General features: G+C 43.9%; 1 protein-coding gene across 1 annotated transcript in view; it reads left to right on the forward strand. All coding sequences in view use genetic code 11, as the record gives it.

Annotated features, from left to right (window-relative positions):
• Window positions 1–18,363, forward strand: part of EGR_08501 (Muscle calcium channel subunit alpha-1) — a gene marked incomplete at both ends in the record, with an annotated part of 30,841 nt that extends 12,478 nt beyond the window's left edge. Inside the window, 21 exons of the mRNA XM_024497750.1 lie at window positions 1,028–1,148; window positions 2,537–2,681; window positions 2,766–2,794; window positions 2,935–3,091; window positions 3,142–3,271; window positions 3,359–3,418; window positions 3,707–3,813; window positions 4,031–4,118; window positions 5,185–5,345; window positions 5,442–5,582; window positions 6,300–6,501; window positions 6,574–6,732; window positions 6,959–7,069; window positions 7,757–7,834; window positions 10,615–10,746; window positions 12,858–13,036; window positions 14,701–14,750; window positions 16,074–16,180; window positions 16,252–16,379; window positions 16,463–16,559; window positions 18,247–18,363. Of these exons, the coding sequence (XP_024347836.1) occupies window positions 1,028–1,148; window positions 2,537–2,681; window positions 2,766–2,794; window positions 2,935–3,091; window positions 3,142–3,271; window positions 3,359–3,418; window positions 3,707–3,813; window positions 4,031–4,118; window positions 5,185–5,345; window positions 5,442–5,582; window positions 6,300–6,501; window positions 6,574–6,732; window positions 6,959–7,069; window positions 7,757–7,834; window positions 10,615–10,746; window positions 12,858–13,036; window positions 14,701–14,750; window positions 16,074–16,180; window positions 16,252–16,379; window positions 16,463–16,559; window positions 18,247–18,363 (2,499 nt within the window). The remainder of the gene's footprint in view (window positions 1–1,027; window positions 1,149–2,536; window positions 2,682–2,765; window positions 2,795–2,934; window positions 3,092–3,141; window positions 3,272–3,358; window positions 3,419–3,706; window positions 3,814–4,030; window positions 4,119–5,184; window positions 5,346–5,441; window positions 5,583–6,299; window positions 6,502–6,573; window positions 6,733–6,958; window positions 7,070–7,756; window positions 7,835–10,614; window positions 10,747–12,857; window positions 13,037–14,700; window positions 14,751–16,073; window positions 16,181–16,251; window positions 16,380–16,462; window positions 16,560–18,246) is intronic.

The following is an 18,363-nucleotide window of genomic DNA, read 5'->3' on the forward strand; positions in this document are numbered from 1 at the left end:
TTGATACACCCGCCTTTGAGCAATTCATTGGCAGGTCAATCTGTTTCCGCAATCCGCCTTCTCTCCGAATGCCTTTGTTATAGTCTACTGTTCAGTGTGTGTAAGCCTGAATCTGGTTGAGTCTCCAACCGAAATAGCCAGAGAGATGAGAACTTGGGCTGGGTGGTGGGGTCTATCCCTGTGCGTCTGCTGTCAACACGAGGTAGCGCTCTCCTCCCATACCTGTAGTACTCTGATTGACCTCGGGTAACTGGTCGAAGACGTGCTCTGGAAGCTTCAAGAATTCGAAACGAGATAGAGGAATTCCAAAAACTCAAAAAAGGATCGTTTTCTGGAGTCTCAGACATCCAGACGTCTCTACGGCTTTCCCACTGAGTTTAATTTTTTCCACCAGCCAGGATTGAATCACATCAGCGGAAGTTGCTGCAGAATTGAGCACTCAGTCTCGTTGGGCTGGTGCGCACATTTCACAAGACCAATTCAATCATATTTCACGAGGCCATTCCATGCCGTACTGTGACGGTGTGATGAGTTCAATGGCGTAGACATCTTTAAATGAATAAAAAACGTTCGGTCGAACAACTGGACACCAGTGACTGTGCTAGCTGCGGTGTTTCACACCGTTTCCAGCCCACAGCCACGCGCCTCCGCGTGTGTGACGCCTCACCTTGGACCCTTGATCGACACGACGCATAACGTAATGCCACGTCGCACAAGCATGAATATTCTTTTTGTGGTAGTGGTGAACCTAATCCTTCACAAACACAGTGAATACGGAGACAGATTGTCCTCCTTGAACAACGCTGCAGATTCCTCTAGAAAAGGCTCAGAAGTACTGGCAAATCGCACTGTACCAAAGCTTTCCGGGTGTTAGCTAGATACTGGAGGATAAGGGTGGAAATGGAGCGGGGAATTCGGTAAAAGGGTGAGTAATTTTCTTCTCCCTAGATGTGTCTTCACTTCCCCGCGCAGATTAAGATACCAGTGATTTGATGTACATTGTTATACTTATTCTTGCCCCATTCAGATGCTGACCGGTGAGGATTGGAACGCTGTGATGTACAATGGGATGCGTGCCTACAAAGCTGATGGTCCTTTGTTCGCTTTCGTGGTTATTTACTTCGTCATCGTCTTTGTTGTTGGAAACTGTGAGTTTCGCTCACTCCACCGTCAAATATACCACTTGTAGTAAATGGGATCATCAAGCTTATGTTTAGCTGTTGAATAACGCAAAAAACGTTTTTCTAGCTACCGGGATCTCAAGAAGATCGACCACAACAGTCTAAATTTTGTATTCGTATAGTATAACAAGTAAATGTAGGAGGTGTAATTTTATCAAGCCACTATTATTATTCATTTTTAAATATGAATTCAATAGAGTTGTTTGCGGTACACGACTCAGCACAGCCACAGTTGCCACAACTGATAAAGAGGTCCTGTGGCGTATATGTGACGCTAGTAACTAGGATCTTAGGACGAAGTCAATTCTTTAATCACTGTACTTAGTAGCTAGGACGACAGGAGTAGTAGTACCCTTGTCTAAAGAGGTTTGCCAAAATTGGGTCCATCTGTGACTAGGTTTTTTTTGAAATTAATCCATCTCAATTTATCCTTTTCGGAATGCCGCCAGAGTTCACCAAATAAATTACAAACTGATGCGAGGGTTTCAAATGGGTATAATCAGGATCTAGGAAACATAAACCTTGTTTGAAATCTAGGCTGAATTTGGGTTCGCAAAAAAATTACCCTTATATGAAACTAATTGCCATCATGGTGCTTAGTTTGATAAGTATTGTCGACAGAATTGTCCTCAAAATTAGTTTCGAAAAGTTATCAAGCAGGACTTTGACAACTATTATACAATCCTTACTGTTCAGATATATTTTACGGAAACCCGAATTTTCCTCTATACGTATCAGACTCCCTCTCTAGATGTTCTTAGATTCTCCTTTTCTTGTTAACACTTTCTTGCAATTTTTCTTTTCTTCGCAAACACACTTTACTTCCCAAAACCGTTCCTGCCTTTTGCGCTGGAGGTGTAGTGAAGCAAATTCGGTGGCATTATCTATGTGATCCGCCGTTTTTAGTCTGAGCATACCTTGGAAGTTGTTTGGAGTGTGCATACTTCCGCCAATAAATACAATTGGGTTGACTCACTTAGAGTATCTTTTCCTGGAATTGCCACATTTGCTGTTGATGCTGCAGCTATGTGAAGATCTTATCTTATCTGCACTCGCCGTCACGCATTTGTGACTGCTCTTCCTTGTCGGTTTGTGCCAACTAGCTGCACCAAGTCCTCTTAGCTATTGTTGAAAACGGTTTTGAAGGGAGTCTTTTTAATGTTTTAAAATATGGATGATAGTCAATACCCATCAACTTCTCGCTTCAGAATTCCAGCAATGTCATTCTTGCTTGAGATTTATCAGAGTCCTCTATCAACTCTTTTCCCTTTTCAACCGCCGTGATAATCTTCAACGTGCATAACTTTTCCTCTTAAAACATTTGAGTGGCAATTACACTAAGGTAATCTCTCTAGACATTCTACTGAACGTCTTCTTGGCTATCGCTGTGGACAATCTGAGCGATGAAGATGAAGATGATGAAGAAGGCGGGATGGATGACGACAACGACGTTGACGATCATCCCGGATCTTCTGCAGCTGCCAAGAAAGCTGCAGAGGCGTAAGTTGACGTCTATTTTTCTGCCTCTCTGAATGTATTCTCTTAAACAGCTTTAATATGCAACGCGTGTTGATTGTTGTCTAGAGCTGCTAACGCGAAAGGTCCATTAGATGGTGAGTTTTAACCCTTAGCGCGAACGACAGCCTTGGCAGCATGAAAGGAATCGCATGAGAAGAGAAAAACATATTTTTTCGTTATTTCATTTAGGTAGAAGCATCTTTAAAGCCACTGACTCATGTTTGCACACTTTTAGCCTACATGGAGATGAACTATGAAGAGGTATTTGCCGAAGAGGAGGAACCGGATGATGGCAATCTGGCCTCCAAGTTGGAACAAATGGAGATAAATATGGCAAATCCGCAAACAATTCCTCCCTACTCGGCATTCTTTATCTTCGACCCGACAAACAAGTAGGCTAGGGCGTTTTAATCAGAACTGCTTTAATTTTCTATTCTAATAGATTTAGGATCTTCTGCCACAACATTGTTTCCTCGCCAATCTTCACGAATCTTGTTCTCGCCTGCATTCTCATCAGTTCAGCCCTACTTTGTGCTGAAGACCCCTTAAATACATATTCGTTGACTAATCGGGTGCGTTGTTTTGCATGCATATTACCCACATTTCCACTTTCTAAAGACTATTTGAGTGAAAGCTGACCTCCGCATTTGCACTTTCAGATTCTAAATTACTTTGATTACTTCTTCACAAGCGTCTTCACAATTGAGATCACACTAAAGGTTAGCGCTCTGAAGCAAGTTTTTCCGCGGAAATGTATGCGTTGCAGTGCTTTGGTTAATTTGTGCATCCCATTTTTGCGTCTGTTGTATATATCCTTCTGGCATTATTAAATCCTACCGAAGTTTTAACGGTTTCTAACACTCATTTAAGCTTACTCCCAATTTGATTTCACCAATCATTACTTACTTATTTATGCCTAAAAAATCCCAAAAAAATTCCTGTGGAACACTGGAAATCTGTAAGTGGTATGTCCATGCCTTCAACGTGCTCCCTCTTTATACTCATAGATGATTGCTCATGGTTTCATAATGCACGAAGGTGCCTTCCTGCGAAGTATGTTCAACCTTCTCGATTTGATCGTCGTCTTTGTCGCGCTAATCTCCTTCATGTTGGAGTAAGTTAGCCTTGATGTCAATTTGCTCCACAGTCCATTCATTTGACTGGTTCAAGTCGATGCCTCGATTATGGAAATGCCATTGTTGGTTGATCGAAAGGTTAAAATGTTTGAAAAGGAAAAAAGCTTCTCCATTGTCAAGTAAAAATATCTTTTACGGCCTTCCAGTCTCCAATATCGTCTCAGTCGTCTTGTCTCCTTCTTTTCCCCCATCTAGAAATGAGGCAATTTCGGCGGTCAAAATTCTTCGGGTGTTGCGTGTGCTTCGACCTTTGCGGGCCATTAATCGAGCCAAGGGTTTGAAGGTTTGTCTCTGTTTTAAAAATTCTTTAGCATTCTTACAACGATCTCTTGTACCCTATAGGGATGTATAGAATGCCTGCGTTATGAAGCCTGGACATGCTTCTTTTAATCGGCACGATACTCTCTAGCAAGCTTTGTGCTGCTTTCTCTTACCCTCCTATATCTTGTTCAAACTTGATGTGATTCGAGCTTGCTTACTTGGGAAGCCGAGGTTAATTCGTTTTGCAGAGGTAAAGAATTGTCTTGTTCACTTCGTTGTAAAGCCTTTGGAGGGAAGACACAACTGCAGAACACATCATTCAGAAATGGTTTTACTAAGCAACTTGTTTCTGGTGAAGCGAGTGATGGGGCAACTCGTCCATACCATGGAAGTAGCCTAGTGAATGAGTTTCATAGTCTCACGGATTCAAGTTATCTTAAATTCTTTGTCGGCCTACTTTTGGTGGAAAAATGGCTTTCGTATATGATTACGGCATTAAGCAAGCAAACGTACTATTGGTTGCCCCCCAAATCGTCTACTCATTAGCCACTCCACCTCTCCAAGACATGGCTAAGCTCACTCTGTGCGCCCGTATGTGCGTGTGTGTTGGACCGCAGAAGCGGGTTCCCACTTGCTGAAGCCCAAACAACAGCTTCAACTAGGATGTGCCTATTCGACACAACCCGGTACGGCTCAGAGGTGAGCAAAAAGAAGTCTTCGTGCGAAAGGCAACCCAGAAACAGTCAATTGGGACGGGGTCGGGGTGGGGCGGGGAGAAGGTTTTTACATCAATCTCACGAGTTAATATACGATCTCCTACTGCAAAATTTCAACTATTTCGGGTCTTCGCTAAAGTTGTGTTACATCCTGGTCATGGGGAGGAGCATGCTGCTTACTAACTTATGAGTAGCATGCTGAGAGGATATTAGGCAGTCAGTTTTTTAGGGGTAGTTGATTGGATAGATGAAAAGGTGAGTTCATTACTTGTACTTTGTGCGAACACCTTCCTATTTCACTGAGTTAAGCCTTACCTTCCACAAAATACCGTTTTACCCAACGAGGCACCTTATTGTTGGTTTTCCTGACAGAACGTGGTGCAATGCGTGGTCACAGCCCTGAAGAGCATAGGCAACATTATGCTGGTGACAGTCCTCATTGAATTTGTCTTCGCAGTCATCGGAGTGCAGCTCTTTAAGGGGAAGTACGTCTCTTGTAACGATCCCTCCAAACTCACCGAACAAGACTGCAAGTAAGTCCACAGACTCAATAATAGATCTTTTTGTTGAAAAGAAAATTGATATGGAGGGTGGGGGAGAGTATAATCCCAATTGTCTTCATTTACCAGGGGCTTCTTCATCGAATATGAACACGGACGACCAGCTGATGTGGTAGAGAGGGTGTGGACCCACTCGGAATTAAACTTTGACAACGTCGCGAATGCCATGTTGACCCTCTTCGTGGTCCTCACCTTTGAGGGATGGCCACCGTGAGTTTTTGTTTCCTCCATTAACTTTGTTATATCTGCCTGAAAGATTTCGAGTGAAAGGTTCCTTCTCAACCTTGATGCTTCACCTTTTGATACTTTCAAGGGCGAATTTCGACTTAATTTTTGGTTTAAACATCCCCCTGGACCCAGCCTACGTCGAGTGTTCATGTCAATCTGGGACTACTGAGTCGATGAGGGACCTTAAAATGTCACGGTTCAAAGGGCGCAAACTACAAAACCAAGACTTGTCATTGTGTCCGAGGCTTTCCTAGGGAAATCTACTGTGCCGTTCAAGGGTGCAAAGTTGTCCTCATGTCATGTGTGTAGGTGAACGAAGTGAGGCATCACACACGCGGAGGGTCGCTGTTCGATTGAATGGCTGGCGCGGCTGTGGGCTAGAAACGTTGGGAAGCACAACGGCCGGTTGTATTCACGTACTCACCCCTTATCAGTGGCACAGTTGCTCGGCATGTGAACAGTGTCTGGCCAGGTCTGACCCAGGTCTTCTGGTCTCTGTGTTGCCACCATCTAATATGGAGGACGTAGGAGCGGCGAAAATTGTTACCTCCAAACTCTGAGATTTTCGTCAATTCTAGATATTTAGACGCTTAGTTATTAATGTGAATAAATATTATTACCCCTTAAGTTTTAAATTTGACAGATAAAAGGGTATGTAGAGTGAATATTTCATTTATCTCCCTCTCCTTTTCGCTGCAGAATTCTCTACGCAGGCATTGATTCCAACGAGGAGGACATGGGACCACTACAGGATCATCGAAAGTACATTGCTCTTTACTTCATCATCTACCTCATCGTTGCCTCCTTCTTCATGGTGAATATCTTCGTCGGTTTTGTCATTGTCACCTTTCAACGCGAGGGCGAACGCGAATACAAGAATTGCGAACTGAACAAAAATCAGGTTCTCAAAAGTACTTTTACTTAATTTTTTTCAATAGCAATTATTGTATGCATTTTACTCCGGTTCCTTTAGCGTAAATGCATCGAGTACGCGTTGAAGGCTCGACCGCGGCGGCGTTACATTCCCAAGGGCCATCTTCAATACAAGATCTGGTCCATGGTGGTGTCACGAAAAATGGAGATCACCATTTTTACGTTCATCTTCTTGAATACAGTTACGCTAGCATGCAAGGTCTGTCCCCCTTTACCTTCATTAGTCACGCAAGGCGGCTTTTTATACATCATTCAATGTAAACAACCGGAGTTGAAGTAGTGGTATTAGTCTTAGCGGCATCCGCGGTAGCCAGAGACGTGGGCTTTTGCTGACAAAAACAAACTGAGTTTCTTCAATAGAAAAAAGGACCTTTTTCCTTATATAACATACCGTAAATTAAATAGGAGAACTCCTACCCTTTCAGCACGACAAAATGGATCCAACCTTCAGTAGCGTGTTGGACAATTTCAATTACTTCTTCACTGCCGTCTTCACCGTGGAATTCATCCTCAAACTATCTGCCTTCAGCTTCAGAGTGAGTTATATGCTCAAGTAGGGGAGGTGAGGAGATGAAAGTTGGGATTTTAAAGTTATTTCAACCAATAGGCAATTTGACCAATTTCACAGTATTTTCAACCTTCAAAATGAGCTTTTAATCGGGCGAAATTCCTCCACTTTTGGTGGAAGCATAATATGCATATAGAGGTAATATAATGGGCTAAAAAAGTCGTCAAAATTTCCTCCTCTTTGGCTGACGAAAGAGATAAAATCATCCCTTTCCATGCATGGTTATTTGAGAGCTCTGAATGGGAAATCATTTTGCCTGTCCTAAAATGCCCTTTCCCTCGTCAAAATACCCACCGCAGGAACCAAAACACTTACACTCCCAAAACCTCTGTTCAAAGGCAATAGCCTCACATTGTCTGATGTCATAAGCAACAGCTGTTCCTTCACGGAACTACAGTTTCTGCTTCTTCCTCTTTTTTTCGCCTCTCCTCGTCTGGTTCTTACAATTTAGCAGTGTTTGTGTGTTAGGGGAGCAGGGGCGGGGGATGTCTGAACCCCCTGGTTTCGTCCAGTCTGGGTGCACTCGTACTTCGGAATTTGAAGATGATGGGCTATTAAAATTGATGGCCTGTCTCGTGTTTTGTGGTCACTTTGCGACTAAATTTAATGTCTAACCGTGGAAAGACTAATTGATGCTTCCCTTGTATATTTATAGCACTACTTTGGGGACCCCTGGAATGTCATCGACTTTATCATCGTGCTTGGCAGTTATATTGACATCATTGTTAGTAAAGTAAGTCAATATTTTTATTCTTATCCACAATAGTTAAACGCTTTTTAGTGGCTCTGATTATAGAATCATTTAATCTTTGTTCAATCCTGAGGCCCAATTTTAACCCCGGATCCATTATGAAACGTACTGGTGTGTTAGGCAGAGGACCATGGGTGCGACTGGTACTGGTAGAATTTGCGGTGAATGGAAAGCTCGTAAACAAATTTTGGTTTGACTCTGTAGCTGTTTCCTTCCTATGGGTGTCTTCTTTGATACTTCATGGTTGCCTGTCCCGTCTGATTCGCTCGTAACGGGCCCTGCGCATTAGAACCAACTGTGGCGCGGTTTTGAAGGCAACATGATAAATTGCGATCATAGGTGGAGGACTGCTGATTTGGCCAGGGCACCCGGGTATCGCGTCCTCTGTCCTCTGCATGGTGAACTACATCAATGTTTTGCGGTGAAATAGCACTTGTCCAATAGGTTCACAAGGAAGAGGGTTGTCATGTTAGCAGACCATGACCTAAGTGATCAGACCTACGAGTGCAAGGTAGAGGACAGATGAATTTTTAAGGTTGTGACCAACATGTTGATTCCCGATCGCGCCCCATTACCGGAGAGTGCGTAGGAGGGGAAACTAAGGGCACATCAACTTTGGTGCCTTCCTTTAGCAGTGAGTGCAGATTTAACCAACCGTGAGAAACGTCTTCCTCCTTGGAAATCGGGGCTGTCGGAATTCGCTTATCGCTGCCACCCCATGTGACGCCTTGAGGTATGGCTGAAGTCGTGATGAACTGGAGTTGTTATTTCATATGAGAAAGGATGTGACTGTCACAGGCGTGGCGCCAAGATGGTGAGCGAATTGCACAATTATTATCTCGCTTTGCCACGGCTGCTCACTTAGCAAACTACCCCGCTCCGATTGGTTGACTAAGAACGCTTTACAGGCCCCAAATAAGAGTCTCTCTCAAGGATATCCTGTCCGACGCTTTAAACGTTTGAATTGCGGAAAATGCAATCAATTTTCCCTACGTTTGAAGCTAATAATGCGACCACAAGCACCCATTGCTCGTCGTGCGTTGACGTTTGGCCTTCCTCTAAGTGAGTCATCTCCACGCCAAGGGGCGAGAGAAGGGAAAGTGATTCCTTTGTGTAGACATACCCATCTAGTGCAAAATGACCTTGAGAGTGAATCTGCAGCCTGGTTTTTTTACCGCACTTCAGACTTTGAAGTAACTCTCTCAGAATTAATCAATTTTAAGAAGTTCCCTCCTCTGATGCTTCCTCATGTGTTCACTCTCCAGCACCTTGAAAATGGGCAGTAAATAAGCCACTGGCATGAAGGCAAATGCGTTTACTCGATGCGTTGTATTTGTCCAGGTTAGCGAAGCGAGCAACCGAAACCTACGTGGAAGCAAGTGCACTGTTAGGTAGCTCTCAACGGGAGCAATGGAGGCAATCGGACTAGGAAGCAGTCTATTTGGGACGTACTTGCCCCACATGCCGTGGCAATGACGATGCAGGGGACTTGCGTAAGGTAAAGAGGCCTCACCTGCAGGTGTGGTCACACCTGAGTCATGCACAGTCTGGGACGTCTGGGCTGGCAGCCAGGGCTGCGGCCACGTTTCAATTGCTTGTACGGTCGTGTTGCCCCATCCGCGTGATCGATCCCCGCGGTCGCATCTATGGGAAGCGACAGCAAGACAGCGGTGATCCAAACCAGAAAAGGGATGAGTCAACACAAAAGTGACTGATTGTTACTGTAAATGAGCCCCAGTTACTGTCATGGCACCATGGCACGTGTCGTTGATGCTTATTTCGTTCTATGGCATCGGTTGTCGTCAGCGCGTTTTTATAAAAACGCTCTTTAAACAAATATTAAAAAGTTCTTTAATTCCTTTTTGGGACACCCTTGTTACCTTTCCAACCATTTGCCAAAGGTGAGCCCTGAATTGACAGTCGTGAGTCATGGCCACCGGTAGCCGCTTCGTCCGAATGATATCGATCCATGGTAGACAATCTCAAGTTCGCCTGCCTTTTCTTTGCCCAAATAACCCTCTATTTCACAATTTTGATAAATATTCTCATTTTTAAATCACACAGTGTAGCAAAATAAATTTTCGCCTTCAGTACTAAGACATTTAATCTATTCTAATGCATTATTTTTAAAACCCTGCACTTGCATACACTTAGACAAGCCTGATTTTATCAGAAGAGTGTTTGTTTGCTTTGGTGGGGGAATGAACTAGATTCAATTTTAAAATAATTTAACAGAATCAGTGGCGTTACATCAACTTGACAACAGCACACCAATGATGGTGTAGTAAAAAAAAAACAGCATTCGCAAACACTGACATGGTGTAATCAACACATGAGCCAATTTCCTGCCTTCTATTTTCGCATTTTGGCGAGTTAAAGAGTGCGCAAACACCGGCGTCACATTACCCTCGCCCACAATGTTTGGGCCGTTTTGACTAGACTGGGAGAGATGGTTCGGAGGGAGGAGGAGGAGGAGGCATGCTTTCAGTCCTTTGATCTCCCTTCCTCTCTAACAGAAAAGGGAAGCCTCGGATGACCTCACTGTCGGACAGAGGGCGGCGTTTTGACTGTCGCGACATGCCACAATAGCCACTTAAAAGTGTAGTTGGCGCATCTGCGTCGATCCTGGCGGATAATTGACGTTCATGGTCCACGTATCCCCCTGTTCATTCATTGTGGGACACGTATTTGTGATCTGCGGACTTGGATGAGTAAAAAAGTGGGGTGTTGCATGCATGTGATATATTTCCGATTTCTTGTAGGCCAGTTCAGAGACCACGCTGAAATTTAACATCAACTTCTTCCGTCTCTTCCGTGTAATGCGGTTGGTGAAACTCTTGAGCAAGGAGGAGTCTATCCGGAAGCTTTTATGGACCTTCATCAAGTCATTACAGGTAGTACTTGGTTGATTTATGTCCTGTCAAAGTGATCAGTGCGCTCGGGTTTGAGCCGAGTTTATTGTAGGACACAATTTCAGCGTTTATGCACAAAATTGCCAAAGGCGGAAGAGTTGAATAAACATTGAATTTTGTCAGCAACTGATAAACCGTTTGGTGCAGTGCATTACTAATTGGGGTGTAGTAAACAGTCCAAATTAAACCGCAGGTTAGAGGTGATTTCGTAACCCCTACTCCTATCAATTAGTTATAGTGAAAGGTTTTTTTAGTGTCTCAGATACGGGAGTACGCATTGGAGTTACCACGGGCGAACTTTTTCCCGATCCTTGAGGTTCTTTAAGTGCAATTTTGGAGCATTTACGGGTACCCATCTGTTGTACCCTTAGTAGGTAATCAAAGCGTTCCTGGGGTAAATCACTCTGTGGGCAGTTTTTTGGATGTGATAGGGTAATAATAAAGTAGCTCCCCTGGGATTCGTCTCCTATTCCGTTTCTCCTCTGTTTCTCCCTTCCATTCAACCATACCTCAGCGAATCCTTCTTTAATGAAGCACTTTGTTTCTAGAAGCAGGCGACAGTCCCGACAACCGTCGCTTCTACCTCACATTTATCTCCTTATGAGCCGTGTTTGACACGCGTTCGTCTAGGGCTCGGAGATGATTTGACAGAACTCGGAAAAGCATTACCAGGGGAACGCGGAGAGTAAGGATAAAGTGAGGCGGCATTTCCCACCTTTATCCTAAGTGTGAATGCGTTCACGGTTAAATTTAGCGGTAGGTCTCGCACTGTCGCGTGAGACTGAGAAGAGGACTTTCTTCCCACCCCACCTCATCCCATCCTGACTCCCTCTTGATTGCCCATCCCTGGGTTACCTTTTCTTACAAAGAATTTTATTTTCGCACGCCTTTAAGTCGTGCCGGCTTGTGTCGAATAGGCAGATCCTAGTTGAAGCTGTTGTTTGAGCATCAGCAAGTGGGAACCTGCTTCTGTGGTCCACTACACACGCACACATGGGCGCACAAAGCAAGCTTCGTCTCTTGAGGATGGCGGACGAAGTGCTGCAAGTGCCATTTCTCATCACGCCTTAGTGAGCAATAGAAAATAACCGGTGGCATTCTGTCAGCTGTCAATGCATACTACACGTAACCCAGTTTTATTGCGGGTCTCCATAACCTCAGAAAGTGTTCCCATTGTGATATCCTTGAAGGCTCCTTTGTGCCTAATTCTCAAAAATTCTACAGTGTCTTGAAACTTGTGCCCTCGTCCAGCTCTTCTGATTAATCAACGTCACATATAGATGGACTTTAAATGTGCTATCAACCACCATAAAAACAAGGTCAATGTAGATACCATAACCACGCGAGAATGGGACCACCTCGTTTCTTCAACAGTCACCCCCTCAGCTCTACTCGCATTAGTGGGCAATAAAGACGCTCTTACCGAAGGCTTTGTCTACCCCGAAAAATAGAACTCGGTAGGCTCCGTACTCTCCCTCCCTCTCACGCATCACAGCTTACAGCAACTCGCCAGCCGGTGTAGGTGTTCCAAGGGTAGGTAGGGAGTGGGGGGCAAGGTAGGGAGTACTGGTAGACAGACATATCTGTGGTTGCTCCATCGCAGAAGGCCACATTGGGATCCACGAGATAGTTCTGTTTTTCTCCGCCCTCCTTTCCCTCCGCTTTATTGCCGGCCATGAGGTGCGAAATTCGCCAACAGCTGACGCGACTTCACTATTTTCATTGTTGTGAGTCTTCGCAGTTTTAGCCCAGGGCAGTAAAAGCATAATCGCTCTTTGGATTTTTTAAAACACAAATTGGTCGAGCCTTCTTTGAAAAACCAGGAAAATTTGCCACTTTTTATGAAGAGTTAAAGATGAAGTTTTGGGGTGTTCAAGTCGGAGAATAGCCCTTTTTCCTGGAGGGGGAAGACTGATGCCTCAATTGCCACGACCAGGGATTTGTAGCAAGCTTTTAAAGGGGTCCGACTCTTGCGTGTGGCTAGGAAAGTCGACTTGCCTTATACCGGCTTTGGGAGCCCCAACCAACTTAGCGGAGTTGCAATGAAACTTAAGTCAAGCGATGGGCACCAACTAGTGATTTCGCATTGTTAGGCCCTGCCCTACGTTGCGCTGTTGATCGCAATGCTCTTCTTCATCTACGCCGTCATTGGAATGCAACTATTTGGTAAAATTAGTCTTCATCAACCCGGTCTGGCACTCGGCGAAGACGGCGTCATTCATCGTAGCAACAACTTCCGCAACTTCTTCTTCGCCCTCCTCGTTCTTTTCAGGTGAGCTGGGTTCTTCTGTTGACCTTGACAGGACTTTACGAAATCGACCCACAGAGCTGTCTATAAGATCTGAAAATGTTTTGTTGATGTATTCCAGTTGCGTTCATATCAAATCGAGACCTGTTTCGCACAGCAGAAAATGTACTCCCCTTTTGACACTGTCTTCTGCTGCATTTATGCACGAATTCTCTAGCATTGCCGGATTGCCTCGGCATCCAAGTCACCCCGTTTCAGGTCGTCATTGGTGCTGAAATGGTGGTGAATCCACGTGCTTTGACCCCCAAGCACAATGATATGCTCAGGTTTTGACACTAGTACTGATGCCACCCGGAATGTGCCGACCTTCTCTTTCAAAACGCCCCCTTCAACTCATTGCTCCTGTCAGCACTCCTATGCTGGAAAAAAGGGAAAGCTATTCTTGAGTGATTGTTTTCACCAGTTCGAGTCTAGTGCAACTTTACGCTCCCTTACACGCAAATCAGGCATCTAGGGTCGGATGTTCCTCTCGTTGGCCCCATTTTCAGAGTAAGGATTGCCAAGGCTGTGTTAAGAGCGCTAAGATCCACCGGGGTTGAGAGCATCATTGGTGTTCCGACGCTCGACCAGTCGTGTTTTTCAACGATTCATGCACACCGTCCACTTCATTCTGAATGTACTATCCCCGAATTGTGCTTGAAGCTCTTTCATAATCACACATATTGCCACGGTTGTCTGTCATCTTGGCTGACAGTGATGATCCTCAAAACGGGGGATTCCAATCAAGAGAGCTCCGTGTCATGAGGTTCATAGGTGTGTAAGAAACTGCACTGCGCCGAAAGGGTTCATCCGACCTCCTCTCATGGTCCAAAGCTGTAAGTTCTTGTCAATGTCCAAGCGTAGAAAGAGAAGAGACAATATATAGCCCCCATTCATTTGTCACTATTTCCGTTGGTGAAGCTCCTCCAGACTTACCAGACTATCCATTCGCCCAGGATTTTTTTTTCTCCCAAATCAGAAACATTAGCTGTAGTGATTAGAAGCTTTAAGCACAAAAAATTGACAAGTAAAGTGACAAGAATGGCATATCTTTCCTAATGTTAGAAGCTGCATCTTTTTTGCAAAAAAGGTGATAATTCTCAACCACTTTGGACTTTCCAGTCTGTAAGTCCCCCTACGTTATGACAGTCAGAGCTACAGTTAAGGTGCGATTACACCGACTCATTTTTCCCCTCAAATGACATCCAAATTTTACGGATAATCATCACCCCATCTAGTATGGCAAATTATTCACTTCCTCTGTAATGTAAACGAGCAGTTTCCACTTTCTAGTCCATTGGCTCAGCCCCAATTTTTGGTGCCAAGTAGAAGTTGGCACCCCAAACGGAGCTTTTAAAATCGCAAAAGTGAACAGTTTGTGTACTCCTCTTCTGTTTTTTTGCTTGTATCCTGTTAAATCTAGAAGGATTGGAAATAATTACTTTATGCTATCCCACGCTCTGCAAGTCGTAGTCCTCGTCTTGTCCCTTCCTCCTCTTCCTTTTTTTTTTACAATACCCAGCCTGCTTATCTCTCGCACATTATGTGCGATATCTCCAGTGCTAATGTTGTAATCGGATGAATTTTTACCTTTCTACCTTTCGCGTCTCTCGACTAGTCCTCGCCATTTTTTTTCCTTTGCCTCGCAGATCGGCGACTGGCGAATCCTGGCAGGAGATAATGCTCGCCTGCACTCCAGGTAGGTTGAAAAGCGAGCAGTAATGCCTGCAGGCGCTCTTTTTTCAACAACAGAAAATTTACAAGTGAATGACGAGATGTCGACACCGTTAGTCATTTATTCGTTTCAACCAATAGGAGCAGCCGCAGTTAGTGCGCCTTTTTAAATCGGCCAATCAACAACTTCGAAACGGTAGTTAAAGTTAACCCGTTTACTACTTTCACTAGTGTTTTCATCTTTTCCTCATGTCGAAGTAAACATTTCAATAATTTACAACTCATTCTTGAAATTAGCCTAGTTCTATGAGAAATTTGCAGTAGCAATAAATGGCTATGTTAAAGTGAGTCAGCGACATTGTATAATTGTTGTAAAGGAATAAATATTTCATGAGCAATCCTAGCTTAATCATTTACAGCTGAATAGTTTGGAACCAAGAGGAGAAATTACTCCTTAAAATTACCTTGAAGTGAGTTTGAGGCGTTTAATCCGGCAGTGGAATCTGCGTGTCTAATTTGCATGAAGCATGGGGAGAAAAAAACCCACTTTTTCCTGTAATTCCTATTTATAGAAAGATGAATGAACTGAACTAACAAACATTCATTTGAGTATTTTTTGGCATTCGCAAAATCAACACGTGGAGTTGTTTATCTCCTCCATGAGTGGAGAGATTCCCACTACAGAAGGGTCATGGTTTGCATAAGTCATCCGTCTGGTTGGATGAGAAACAAATCGGTCTGGGTGATCAGTCCACTTTAATTTACTTGTTCTTTTCTCCAAAGCTGATTGTGGATCTGATCTGATAGTGGAATGCGAGTCGTGGAGAGGAGGAGGGGAGGGGCAAGAAGGAAATGTGAAGCAAGGGCTCCAACTGATGATGCAAACAGTTAACCAGCCGATCAGTTTGGCTCGCCAGATTACTTGATATGGACGAAAAGTTGAGAAGACAACTCTTTTTTCCTGTTATTAAAGAGTCTGGATTGTTCAGGCCTAACGCGTGAATTATTTCTCCACCTTTCAAGGTCTCAACAGCTAGCGTCACTAAGTGTTTGCGTGAAAAGATGCAGTTTTTTATCGTTGAAAGGAACTTAGCCTTTTGTGACAATTTTGTGCGATGTCTGGGTCACCAGGGTGAAAATAGGAAAAAGGTTATTGCTAATGTGAGCACCTCTGTACCGAAGAGGCCGTTAGTCATTTTTTGCGCCCTAATTACATAAAATCCGAGGGTATTTGCTAGGCTAAAATCTCTCCTTACCGAACCTCTAGATAAGTAAAATAACAGTGACATTACAATCCTTTAATTGGAGGGAAATTGATGAAGTAAAACAATTCTTGTGCCAAATTTAGGTCGAAAATGCGCGGTGGACTCTGAGGATGGAAGCGAAGGCATGAATTGTGGGTCCAACTTGGCATATCCCTACTTCATAACTTTCTACCTCTTCTGCTCTTTCGTGGTGAGTTTTGACAGGATTATTTTGAGTCTATATAATTGGTCTTCTCCCTTGTCCACCTGTTCCCTATTTAGATAATCAATCTCTTCGTCGCGGTTATTATGGACAACTTTGACTACCTTACACGGGATTGGTCAATCCTGGGACCACATCATTTGGATGAATTTGTGACCCGATGGGCTGAGTATGACCCTGAGGCTAAGTAGGCTGACCGGAGTGGTAACTGCCGAGATTTTCTGTTATGAATTAAACCGAATGTCTTTCCATTTTTTTGCGGAAATCAAGGGGCCGTGTTCGACATTTGGACGTAGTGACAATGCTGGGGAAGATCAGTCCTCCTCTAGGCTTCGGAAGCATGTGTCCTCACACTCGAGCCTGTCATGTAGGTTCCCAATTTTACGTACTTTTTACCTCTAATCAAAGAGTACCAAGAATGCTCCGTTTTCCGGACTGACGTAGGAGGACCGAAATCTTTTTCCGAAAAAATAAAAGTATACTGGAACGCCACGAATTTAGGTGCATTCACACGAAACATTTCTGTTCCCGCGATCCCCCGCCAAAATGGATCATTACTAGATTCTTCCAGCTCAGCCAACTCTCCCCCGATAATTCCCGTTACGCATGGGAGGTAACCCAGCCTTCTTATCTATTGTTTAATCACAGGGCTATCCCTGATTTACGTCGCGTCGAGAAGTGAAAAATACGTTGATAAGGTTTCTCCTCTTTGCCCCCTTCAACCACTCCCATGATCGTATTTTTGAGCGCAATTGTGAGGCTCTGTCGTAGGTGTCAAAGAAAGTCTCACTTGGCGTTATCAAAAATCTTGTTTTTCCTGTCAAACGACAGTGAAATGTGCATAATTTTTTTGCTATAATTTGATGAACCCAGCCGTAAAGTAGACTAGATAGGTAAATCAGGGCGTCACATGTATGCAACGTTTGGCTTGGGCGTGCTAAACTTCTCAAGTACTGCTAAATTTTCTGTAATTTTGACCAGTTAATCATACGTGAGTTGTTTATTCGTTTCGTTCTTTGATAAAATCGCATATTTATGGGAAAAATTTTCGGTAATCATTTCTCTTTCGGATTGGATCGCACTAGTCTAACTCTTCTCTCTTTCCTGTTTTTGCCCTCGGTGAAAAACACACCTGATTTTGTGATTTGATTCATTTGCGCTTTTCGTGTTGTGTTGTGCTGCACATCGTCTGGTAGCATTAGAACATTTCTACGCAAAACTAACAAATCTCCATCCACTTTAAACCCCACCGATTGATTGGGGTGGGAGTCATTTTACCAATTATCCAGTTGGTGAGGCGGAGCATCGTAGAACAAAAAATCCTACAAATTAACTCTAGCTAGGATGGTTGTGCAACTTTGTCTATCAAAACACCGATTTGTAACGAACTTCACAAGCGGTTTTACTTCATCGCACTGGTTGAATCGGTGTAGATGGTGACTGTCCTCTTTCCTCTGCTTCAAGTAGACATTGAATCCCTTGGAATTTCGATTACTTGATCAAAATTTTCCTTTGCGAGTTTTCATTAGATCTTTTAAAGAAATGCCGTAACCCCCTTTTATGTGAATTCGATCTTATGCTGAGGTTAGGTTTCACTCCGCGATAAAAGTTATAACGCAGCGGCTTGAGCGTTCCATGGTGTCCCAAGTCATCTATAGACGAAAGCGCTGATAGTGGTAGGAACCGTAAGGTTCGAATGGTTAGCATTAAAGCAGTGAGGTAGAACAATGATTTACCCCAATAACTATTAATGGGTCCACAGTTGCGTCGTCTCTGTGATCTGCGTCGGAGGGATATTCACCAACTCCTTGTTGTCCCAAGTGGGACATTGCTCTACAAAGTGTGCACTTCACCTGCCAATCGCTTTTTGAAGGTGTCAGGGCTGGATGTTCATTCCTTCTCATTACTTTGTTCTTTGTTCACTCGACTATCTGGCTTCCCTTCAGCTACTGGAGCCGAAGACGAGACATCATTTAACTTAACATTAAGTATGGCAGTAACTCCACAATAAAAGCTTTCTATGGCACTCAAGTCTGGTGTTGCTTCAGTTACAGAGCACCAGCTTGGAGTGTGTTCTCGATAACCCTACTGTCGCAAATCTCACTAAATCACAAGCTATCCACAGCCAATTTCGGGGTTGGTATTCATTTGAGCTGTTTGACCACCGCTAA

This window comes from Echinococcus granulosus (genome assembly GCF_000524195.1).
Source record: "Echinococcus granulosus chromosome Unknown EG_S00108, whole genome shotgun sequence".
NCBI lineage: Eukaryota > Metazoa > Platyhelminthes > Cestoda > Cyclophyllidea > Taeniidae > Echinococcus > Echinococcus granulosus.